Source organism: Panthera leo, chromosome B1 (genome assembly GCF_018350215.1).
Source record: "Panthera leo isolate Ple1 chromosome B1, P.leo_Ple1_pat1.1, whole genome shotgun sequence".
In the NCBI taxonomy this organism is placed as follows: Eukaryota; Metazoa; Chordata; class Mammalia; order Carnivora; family Felidae; genus Panthera; species Panthera leo.
In genome coordinates, this window is record NC_056682.1 from 148,355,440 (window position 1) to 148,367,300 (window position 11,861).

Here is an 11,861-nt window from a genome sequence, read left to right on the forward strand (position 1 = left end):
AGTTACCTAGAATTACATTCATTCAATTCACTAATTTAGGGGAAAAGGATGAAATATAAGAGGAAAGTAGAGTAGGTGATTATTGGGTTGCTCTTCCATAGGTAAGTAGCAGTTTCCAGAGTCATAATGATATTAAATTCTGGAAAAGGTATGATTCTGGGATTTTTTTATCAGGTTTAAAGCCTAAGATACTAATCAAATTTGTTTGAAACCACCTAACACATACTAATCATTCATTCAGTCACTCATTTATACATTCAGATTTCTTTCTGTGTGCATATACTCACAAACATCAACACACACCTACATACAAATATGTAAAGCATATTAAGTGTCAGTTCTCCTGTTTTCTCAGAATTTCAGCTGAAGCTCCAAAGCTGAGAAAATAAGTAAGAAGTCCTCCCATAATCACAGGTGAAAGGGGGAAAATTAATATTTTCTGAGTACAGTAAAACCTTGGATTGTGAGTAACTTGTTCTTCAAGTATTCTGCAAGACTAGAAAACATTTCTAATAAATTTTGACTTGATAAACGAGCGATGTCTTGCAATACTAGTAGCACGTGACAGCTAACCTCACATGGTCACAACTGAGCCAATGGTTCTTGAAATTCGCTTTGATATACAAGTGCTTTGGATTATAAGCATGTTTCTGGAACAAATTATGCACACCAACCAAAGTTTTACAACGTATTTTGTATGGCCAGCTATCTTAATTATGTTATTTCATGTACTTCCTTCAGAAGTTCTGAAAGATAAGTATTGTTATCTATGTTTTACACCTGAGAAAACAAATTTCAGGTTAAGTGACTTGCCAAAGGCTCAAAACTACATTGAGAGCCAGATCTGATGGAATCCAAAATCTGTGCTCTAGTTTTTACAGGATGCTGCCTCCTCAAAGCCGCCATACGTCTTCCTAGGGAGCTACCCTTTTAGGTGATGACATCCACCTCTCTATGTAGCTGTGTCTTACGGGGAGTGTGCACTTCATGATATCTGCCACTAAATAATTTTGATTCTAAGCGGAAGTGCATCAGAAGGAGTCTAGCTGAATGGGCCTGGGGGTAACAATGAGATGATATGTCAAAGACAGGTACACACTTTAGGTCGTTAGTCACAATCACCACACTCACAAATCCAATGACAGTGTATCTTTATTCTCATTTTCCAGAGCTATTCTTTATCAATGCAATCAATGATCTAGTTGATTCAGTGATACTAGCTTCATTCTCATTCTTGTGACTTTCTAGATTATGCAATGATAGGATATTTGAAAAGAAATATAATTTTGTAAAGACGGGACTTATTAAATGATTGTATTATTTTCTATGACTTACTTAAAGAGTGCAATGCTATTTGTAAGTAAAAAGAAATTCAAGAGAAGAGTTTTTCATATATTTCAAAGAACTGGTATTAGCATTGAGAAAGCAAATAGCCTAAAGTGATATCCGAGGCACCGCCACTTCTTTTTCTCTGAAAAATAAGATAGGAGTATATTTTAATACCGGAGTGCTGATGCATAGGGGCACTTGTACCCCAATGTTTACAGCAGCACTTTCAACAATAGCCATATTATGGAAAGAGCCTAAATGTCCATCAACTGATGAATGGATAAAGAAGAGGTGGTTTATATATACAATGGAATACTACTTGGCAGTGAGAAAGAATGAAATCTGGCCGTTTGTAGCAACGTGGATGGAACTGAAGAGTATTATGCTAAGTGAAATAAGTCAGTCAGAGAAAGAGAGATACCATATGTTTTTACTCAAATGTGGATCTTGAGAAACTTTAACAGAAGACCATCGGGGAGGCGAAGTGGAAAAAAGTTACACAGAGGGATGGAGGCAAACCATAAGAGACTCTTAAATACTGAGAACAAACTAAGGATTGATGGGGAGTGGGGGAGAGGGGAAAATGGGTGATGGGCATTGAAGAGCGCACCTATTGGGATGAGCACTGGGTGTTGTATGGAAACCAATTTGACAATAAATTATATAAAAAAGGAGTATATTTTAATACCAATAGACTGTTTTATGTAATATTTTCTAGATATTTTCCAAAATGCTTAAAAAAAGTTAGAAAACTTAACCTCTGGCACTGTTGTCACCTAGAGTAAAGGTCACACTATACTGAAATATTTTAGTATTTCTGGTTAAATAACTTGAATTGAGTTGCATTATACAAAATGTCACATTATAAAAGTGACTTTTCTAAAGAGGTGCTAAACTATTCAATTCTGGTTGGATTTTTGTAGATTTTTTTTCAACTGAAGAATGCTAAGTATTCATTTTCATAGAAGGAGGAATCAGAAAAGACTCTTAGCAGGGAGGAGATTTCAAAAAAACCTTTGCCTTTTACTTTTCCCTTGAGGCCAGATTGTTTGCTTTTTAGTGTCTGCTCTTTATTTCTTGGTGCCATTCCAGCTTGCCCTTCTATCAAACACCCATGAGCCTCGGTCAACCAAGCCCATTAGGACAGGTAATTAATTAAGGTTATATTTGATAGAAAAGTCATGGAATTTTTAATTTCCATGAGATTGTGCAATTTTTTTTAACCCTTGGAGACTTTATTTCATTCCAAGCCAACACAGATGTATTGGCAAAGTTACTTCTACCTTGCAAAGCAAAGTGATGATTTAGGAGAACTGATTCTATATTGTGTTTGTAGAATGTCTTTTACACATTTACTACCTATGTTTTCAGAGTTAATACCAAACATATAGCATAGGCATACATGATTCTCAAAAATTTATTTTTATTTTAAAAAACATTGCTAAAGTCCCCCAAATTATTAGCTTTGCAGGACTATCTAAACACTAACTTCCCCCCTTTTGATAAGACCTCTTCATTAGTTCCCCTGACAGTTTTTTGTTTCTCTTTTAATTTAGGGTATGTCATGGTATTTAATGCATGCCTCTTGGCAAATACTTACCAAAAACTCTGAACGATTAGGACACCATCTTATGGTTCCTTTCGGTAATCAGTATTGGCCTAGTGAGAAAAGGACATTCACAAGAAGTTCTTATTAAATAAAAATTAAATTGTATTCTAATTAATTGATTATGAATAATCAATTATTGGCCTCCCTATTCAAGGTAAAGACCACATATTTTACTATATCATTACCTCTCTCATTATTTCCATGACTAAGTCCTATAAACATTAACTTTATATTTTCTATTAGATAACAATTTCTTACATAAAATGGATCTTTGTTTACCTTCTTTTCCATCACCTGGGGGGTAATAGTTGGGTCTATAGCAGGAGCAAAATAATTTGTAGTGCTGGGTTTTTGTGAAGTAGAAGGAATGAAAAGTCCTCTGTTGGCATGCTTAAAGTTTATCATTTCTTTTTGTGCTCCTGCTGGCTATGAAGAATTAGAAAGAAAACTAAGTGGTTACCGGTTCAAGTGTGAGGTCAAAATTGGGAAGAATATAAAGCAATAGGATTGAGATGCAAGGGATGCAAAGGATTGAGAAGTAAATGACTTCATTGGTTTTCTAGGTTATAATCTATCATAGAAAGACTATAAATAAATACCAGCAAACATGGATGTCTCTTGATACCTGATTTTAAGTGAGTGTACCTAGGAGTGTATCTTATATAGAGTAGTAAATATTTGGTAATCTGCATAAATTGAATCTTGACTGGCATAAGATTATGGGTGGAAAGAGGAATAATTGTTGATGGAAAAATAATAATAAAGTTTTCATTAAAATGCACAATAGTGCGGGAACCTGTAGGTTGTCAGTTGCTGATTTCTGGTAGGTAGCACAGTGTGGTGAGGAATCTTACCATCACAACAGTTTCAGAAGCTGTGTCTGTGAAGGGATCTAAGGCTAGTTGCTGCTGGACTCCTGGTATAACCTGAAAAATTGGAAAGTTTTTAAAAAGCCTAAATTTTTCATCTATAAAATAGTGGTTTTACATTCAAGGCAGTTAGCACACGTCTCAACTTCTTTAATTTCAGTTTCTTAAAAACAAACATAATCATTTAGATTCGAGAAAGAGAAAAGTAACTCGTGACATGGGACATACAACTCTGCTTGTGTTGTTAGGAGCTTGCTGGACATTCTCTGCTGGGCTCTGGTGTTCTGTTGAATATTAACAACCCTGCAGAATACCAACATCAGACAAGGTCATGTCTGAACATGATGAAGTACAACAAAAACAAGATCACTCTGTAATCTTGTGTAAAGCAAGGTCACCATGCTAGCCACAAAAATACCAGGTATCCTCATATCCTGGATAATCTGAGTAACTCTTCTTTTTTTATGAATCATAGCCTTTGCCTTGCTCTGTTGTTCTTATCTTCTAGGTAAGAATTGTTTAATTAACCAGTTGTAGAATTATCAATCATTTCTTGAGAATACCGAATTCAGAGTGAACCATTACTTCCTGAAGTCACCCCAAAATCACCTGATATAAGCCTAGAAGAGTCACCTTCCTATTAAGACACCCACAGGGGTGCCTGAGTGATTCAGTTGGTTAAGTGTCCAACTTTTGATCTCAGCTCAGGTCATGATCTCATGGTTTATGGCATGGAGCCCCATGTAGGGCTCTGCACTGACAGCACAGAGCTTGATATTCTCTCCCCCTCCCTCTCTGCCCCATCCTGCTCATGTGCTCTCTTTCTCTCTCTCAAAATAAAGAAATAAACTTAAAAAAAAGATTTATTAAGAAAAAAAGACACCCAGAGTTCCCCATGTGTGTCCTCCGCTGTTGCAATGAGTAGATAAATCTAATTTTGTTCAACTATGGTGGTGTTCCTGATGGGTTTTGGATGAAGGGCACTGATGGATTTAATAGGTCATGAAGCAAGTCATTTGAAAAGTTAGTTTTGTTTTTAATGAAAAATGTGCATTACTTACAGGTTCTACTTGTACTGGAATATATCCAAATTGGGTATAGAATGGCATCTGTCAGATTTTTGGAAAATGTGTTAGATTTGTTGTATGATTTTGTCATAATTTTATAATAAATTACGACTTAAAATTATATATAATATTGTATTATAATTATATTAAATACTTTTTTAATAAAAGTTCATATCTTCTAGGTGATAAAAATTATTGATAAATTACCAAGCATCTTTTTAATACTGTATTATTCCTAGCTTAAAATTTCCCGTTTCTCTCTAAATTAACACGTCTCAGAATTACTACTACCAGTCTCTTAAAGCATAATTTTCAGTTTTCTCTAGAGAAACCAGTTTTGGTTTTAGAGTGGTGATAAGCTACTAAAAATTTCCCCCATTCTAACTAAAAGAAATCTAGTTATGTATGTGCCACCTGGAATTACATTAGAATTCCAAAAATGTATTGCAGGGCCACAAAGCTCAATATAAAGTTATCTAATTGTATCTAGTGATCCTAGGTGCCGTCTGTCATGGGGGATATTTATTTATTTATTTTTTAATAATAGCCACATATAAATATGACAAGAGGGATGCTGGTAACTTTTAAAAAATTAGAAGATTTTTTCCAAGATGATACAACCTTTGGCCTCTGATTTTACTGAAGTCCACTCACTGACTTCGTTCTTTTTAAAATTCAGCTTCGAGCACTTCCATCTTAGTGATATGTTAGGAGAACGCACTATATCTTTTTGTCACCATCAGTCTAGGCTGTTGACTTTTGCAGTAAATATACTCAGATATTCTCTTCTCTGAAAATTTACTATAACTTCTCTATTCTCAGGAGGAACTAGTCAGATTACAATCAAATAGTAGTTACCTGCTCCTCAAATTGCTGCTGTCCTGTTTGTGGAGGTGACTGTGTGGCTGTCTGTTGAGGTTGTTCCCAAGGTAGGAGCATGTAGACTGGATAGTACTGAAACATCTATTTGTAAACAGAAAAGTACATAAGAGCTTCCATTAGATCCACATAGGTCTTTAAAAAAAGTCTTCTAATGTCAATATTGTTTTACAGCTGATATATATATATATATATATATATATATATATATGCATAAAGTAGCCCTTCTTTAAGCACATATATGCATATATGCATAAAGTAGTCCTTCTCAGACTTTAGAAATAACTCATATTACACATGATGCTGGACTTTAAGATTACACTTAACAGAAGACCATGGGGGAGGGAAAGGAAAAAAAAAAGTTAGAGAGGGAGAGACCCAAACCATAAGAGACTCTTAAAAACTGAGAATAAACTGAGGGTTGATGGGAGGTTGGAGGGAGGGGAGGGTTGGTGATGGGGATTGAGGAGGGCACCTGTGGGGATGAGCTCTGGGTGTTGTATGGAAACCAATTTGACAATAAATTTCATATTTAAAAAAAGACTGCTTGGTCATACACATTAAGGAAGTAGTAAAATAACAAGATTTTCAAAAATGGCACCTTGGACCTTACATAAAAACTGTAGATTTTATATACAGACATCATGTACAAATTACTTTGCGAATATTTAAGAAGAGAATAGTTTAGCAGCATTTTCCATATTTTTTGAGAATCATTATTCTGCAGGATATGGTATTAGAAGTTCTATGATAAGGAACGAATTCTCAAGAATGTTTTGCCTTTAATAATTGCCATTTTGAGACAATCCCTATATATTTTTAGAATATTGGGCAACCCAGAAATAGACAAGGAAATGCTTTAACTGCAAGTTTAACATGCCACACATTATCATGTATTGGCTTCCATTTATATCTGTGTGTGTCTACACATGTATATTTGTTTACAGAAAATGGGGACCTTAGTATGTACATAGAGTTTAGTATGCTGTTTTGTTTCCTGCATAATTAAATAAGAGACAATAATAGATATAAGGTTAAAAAACAACAAGTGTAGTTTGAGAAGTACATTTTATGCAGTGGTTCTTACTTTTGGCTACGAGTTAAAATCACCTATTTAGCATTTTAACAGATAATCATACTTGGGATCTACTCATCAGGTCTTGATTCATTAGGTGTGGGCAGGGTCTGGGCATTTGTAATTTTGAAAATTACAGAGGGTGGAGAGCCACTGGTTTAGTGGTTAAAAGAAGGATGAAGAATTATATTCCCAGTCATCTATTTACTTCCATTAGGATTGGGAATTTAATCTCACTAAGACTTAGTTTCCTGATCCTTAAAATGAAGCAGTTTCACTTACCAAGTATAGAATGAGGTAATGTCTAGAAGCAACTTTTATTTTATGATAAGGGTGGGACAAAATTACATAATTATGATTACATGGGAGCCAAGTGGTGTAACTTTTGATGAAATGGTCAGTTTTCTGCTGGTGAATAATTTATCTATGTCCCTATTTCTTTGAACCTAGTTTATTATAAAATTAATTAAACTAATCTTAAGAGGGTTTTTCGTATTACTCTAATGATTATACTAGTTGGCATTCATTTTTTAAGATCTCTTATTTAATAGAAATCACCATTTGATTGTAATATGAAGTTAAATTGAAAATACACGCAAGAACCTGGAAGTATTTTGAGCAGAGTGCCATACTGCCAAATAACATGGTAAGCGTTTTTTATCTCTTCATCATATCATAATTTATCAATTTAACACACCTACCTCTAAAACAAAATTCAGGGTTGGAAAAAGCCTACAGTATTTTTTTAGTTCCCAAATGCCAGTACAAATGCCATGCAGAGGGAATGTGACTTATGGCTTGGTGAGCTCCTTTATTCCCAATACACTAATGCCCTGGAAACTCGGGAATCTCCTTAGCTGTTCTTCCTTCAGGAGTTATTATGTAAGCCTAAAATTAACAAACTGATGCAATCCCAGCAATGGTGGCACTAGACAGAGATAATTGTATAAGTTTCACAGCCCTGCTATAGGAGTCAGAGCTACAAATATAAAAGAAAGCATTAGGTGGAGAGTATATATAGCCATCTGTCTGTAGGAGTGACAGTATTCCATTTATTTACCTGTGCTTGCTCTTGAGGCATTTTGAAGGAGAACACATAGGGCATAACCTGATGAAAAAAGGTATAAAAAATTATACTTGACATTTGAAAATATATTTAAAAAATATTTTTTAATGATTATTTTTGAAAGAGAGAGAGAGACAGAGTGCAAGCGGGGGAGGGGGGACAAGAGAGGGAGACACAGAATCCAAAGCAAGCTCCAGGCTCTGAGCTATCAGCACAGAGCCTGATGGGTGTGAACTCACAAACCAGGAGATCATGACCTGAGCAGAAGTTGGATGCTTAACTGACTGAGCTAACCAGGTGCCCTTAAAGATATATTTTTTAGATGTTTACTTATTTATTTTGAGAGAGAGAGAGAAAGAGAGAGAGAGAGAGAGAGAGAGAGAGAGAGGATGCACACTTGTGAGCGGACACACATGAGCAGAGGAGGGGCATAGAGAGAGAGATTGAGAGAGAATCCCAAGCAGACTCTGTGCTGTAGTGTACAGCCAGATGCAGGACTCAGTCCCACAAACCATGAGATCATGACCTGAGCCAGAATCAAGATTCAGATGTTTGAGGCTCCTGGGTAGCTAAGTCGGTTAGGTGGCCAACTTTGGCTCAGGTCATAATCTCATGCTTGGTGAGTTCGAGGCCTGCATCAGGCTCTGTGCTGACTGAAACTCAGAGCTTGCAGTCTGCTCTGGACTCTGTATCTCTCTCTTTCTCTGCCCTATCCCACTCGCACTCTCTCTCTCTCTCTCTCTCAAAATGAATAAAACATTAAAAAATGTCAGATGGTTAACCAACTGAGTCACCCAGGCACCCCTGTACTCGACTTTTTAACATAAAATTCCGGAGCTGTTTTTCTTAGACCTAGCCACTACATGTGTAATTTATATACAAGAATTCTGTGACAACAAAAGGGTATCTATTATGTGTATGTCATTAATGAAAATTGTTTCTTTTTTAAAGATGAAATTTCTCTAATTATCTTTTCTAAGACTTGTTTTATCACTTTTGATTTGTGACTGTGATATAATAGCTGATTTAAATAGCTTTTTTTTTTCATGTGAGAAATCAGAAAAGATAGGGAAGTACTTCCAGTGATGGTAGAGAAAATTATGAGAAAGAATTCTCTCTCAGTAACCCCTGTCTTATTTTAAAGAACTCCTGTCTTGTTTTTTGTTTGTTTGTTTGGATTTTGTTTTTAAGAGATAGAGAATGAGCAGGGGAGAGAGAGAGATCATGACCTGAGCTGGAATCAAGAGTCAGACGTTTAATTGACTGAGTCACACAGGCACCCTGCTCCTGTCTTATTTTAAAGCTGATTCATAATTCATTTTCACATTCAAAGTGAGTTACCTCTCCAAAGAATAATATGGGAGAGGCTCTACTTACATGATTAGAGCCCTGTTGGGTCTGTGGTGATGTTTGAGGCTGTGAGGGGTCCAGCTGTCCCACCTGAGATCCCTGGGCAAAACTGACCCATCCTGGGAAAGGTGTCTGATTTGGGAACAGTCCAGCCAACCGGTCAAAAGCTGATAAAGAGAATTGGGAGAGCCCTGGAATTTGAGCTTGCTGCTGCTGTTGTAGAATCCCAGAGAAAGGAGGAATCCATGAATTAAATGGGCCCTGGGAGGACATGAAAGAAAGGAAGAATTTCTCTTTCATTTCAGAAAGAATTTAAAATCAGTCCTGAGCAAGAAAAGGACAAAATGTAAACGATTTCTGCAATTCTACTGCAGCATTATAAAAAAGGACAGCATTTTAGGACATTATGAGCTGTGCAAATAGCATGACCAATGCTGAATTCCCAGAGATCATAAAAAATATGGGGCAGAGTGAGGTGGATGAAGGGTATGGTTTCTGCAGTTGCCAGACTGGTTGTAAATCTTCTTCTTCAACTGAGTATGACTTTGTGTAAATAGTTAATTTAACTATCTCATAGTTGTGAGAATTTGTGTCTGGTATGTGTCAAGTTCTCAGTAAATAAATCTTAATCAGATTACAGCTTTTACTTTTGCCTTCAAACAAAGGTCATTAGAATATATGGGATGAATCCATAACCTTGATAATTGAGATTTCAGAAATGAAATCAGAAAACATTTTGTCCTCATACAAACTACTGTAAAAAAATGTCATAGGCAAATCTTCTTAGAATAATCAAAGAGGTACCTGAAACTGTAGTGGCTGAAGCTGAGCAGTATTAAGATTCAGAAGTAACTAGAAAAGGAAAGATAATATGAAAACCAGATTATTACACATGCTAAAACGATTAAGAACGATGTTTACTACAAATAAAGAACAAGTCAGAGCTGACTGATCCGTTTCCTGCTAGTGGTGTTTTCTCACTAAGCTTATGCTAAATTACTGTGATTAGAGATTAGGATTTAACCACCTCTCCCCTGCTGTGTATAAACTTGCAAAACTTCAGCCCATTCCAGTGGGTTAGCCACTCACTTTATGCTCTTAAACTCCTATACACATCTGTATTAGGTGCTATTAGAATAAAAATATATATGACATACTATCTCTGCCTTTAAAGAGTTTACTGTCAAACAGGGGAGCAAAATGATATTCTAGAAATAACCTGGTACACCCAATAAACATCAGTATTGGAAATGTATTTGGATATAAGAGCTAATGGATAGGCATGCAGGGTAAATTAATGAAGGCTTTTATCTCTACTCTACTGGGTTTCCATAGAAAGAAACAACCAAGATGGAGAGATCGTTGTAAGTATTTCAACTAACCTCATTGCTGTTGCTTGCAGACATAAGGCGCTGTGGGATAAGCTAAAAAATAAACAACAAACAAATGGTGAAAGAAGGATTTGTTAAAGATTCCCCACAATGGTTTTAGTTATACCATAAGATCACTTACTGGGGCTGACATTGTGGCTCCCAGAAGCCCAAGAAGAATTATAGTTTTCATTTTCAGATGAAATAGCTAGAAAATAAGTTGTAAAATTGACCTTTAAAGAGAACCTCTGTGTAAAAATCATGATAACAATAATTTGTTAGTATTGTTCCATCAGAGGAGTGGTTGGGTGAATTCTATAGTATTTACTTATATATTAGGATTTAAAATAAAAAAGGCATACTTATAAATATCTATAACAGACCTTATTCTTTTTCTCAGAGCAGCTCTTTATAAAAACCAGAATTGTTTGCTTCTCCTCTTAGCTTGACCAAATCGTTCATTTGGTGGCATGTGATGTAGTTGAATGAGTTAAAGAACAAGGTGGCATCCTCCCTTGCGATGTTTTGCACTTAAGGGGATGGGTCCTTCTGATCATGAGAGGCCCATCAGTAGGTCTTTATGATAAAGATAATTTTAATGTCTGTTTAATGTAGTAGTAAAAATACTACAATAAATATCTGACAATAGCAGTCTAATAACAGATAAAAGTTCATTTAAAAATCTAATGACATTAAAGTATCTTAAAACTAGGCAACTGAGTCAATATTTTTCTAATTTGGGGAAAGATTATCAAATAAAACTGTAATATTGATTTATAGTGTAACGCATGGAAGCATATTATATCTTGTCCTCCAGATGTAAAAACTCCTGCCCTAATTCAAATTACTGACCTACATAAGCATTTAGGGTGACCCTGGTAGTTTATTCTACAGGAGTTGACTGATTTGGGCCCTTAAAATTATGAAAGCAAATATTTTGGTATCTTACCTTAATCCTTTGCCTAAGAAGAGAAATCTAAACCCATGCAAGATCTGTGTTCTTTTTATCTTTCAGCTCTGCTGCTTGAAGCTTCTCTTAAATTTAAAAACCCATCTTTAGAAAAGAATGACCAATCATTTTTCAAAGGGACTAGTGATTTAGTGGGTTTCAGACAATGGCTTAGCTAATAACCACTTTCCTAATCATCAAGGTAGTACATGGGATTCCCACACTTTTAGTAATGTCCTTAAATTATCCTCTGACAAATGTTTCCCTGTGATCATTCCTAGCTTCTGCTTTGGTTATG

General features: G+C 35.6%; 1 protein-coding gene across 1 annotated transcript; it reads right to left on the reverse strand.

Annotated features, from left to right (window-relative positions):
- Window positions 1-2,958: 2,958 nt before the first annotated feature.
- Window positions 2,959-10,807, reverse strand: ODAM (odontogenic, ameloblast associated). Its single transcript, XM_042936710.1, has 10 exons — window positions 10,757-10,807; window positions 10,627-10,668; window positions 10,049-10,096; window positions 9,272-9,505; window positions 7,889-7,936; window positions 5,733-5,837; window positions 4,869-4,916; window positions 3,793-3,864; window positions 3,218-3,364; window positions 2,959-2,988 (listed from the first exon to the last, which is right to left on the reverse strand). The coding sequence occupies exons 1-10, from the start codon at window positions 10,805-10,807 to the stop codon at window positions 2,959-2,961; spliced, it is 825 nt and encodes a 274-aa protein (XP_042792644.1).
- Window positions 10,808-11,861: the final 1,054 nt, after the last annotated feature.

Bases quoted from the DNA above. Each gene is read 5' to 3' on its own strand.
- ODAM (XM_042936710.1), bottom strand. From the start codon at position 10,807: ATGAAAACTATAATTCTTCTTGGGCTTCTGGGAGCCACAATGTCAGCC. The intron at 7,937-9,271 runs GTAAGTAGAGCC...TTTTTTCATCAG, and splicing joins CCCAACAGGGCTCTAATCAT to GTTATGCCCTATGTGTTCTC. The intron at 3,865-4,868 runs GTAAGTAATGCA...CCAATTTTTCAG, and splicing joins TTCCAGTACAAGTAGAACCT to GTTATACCAGGAGTCCAGCA.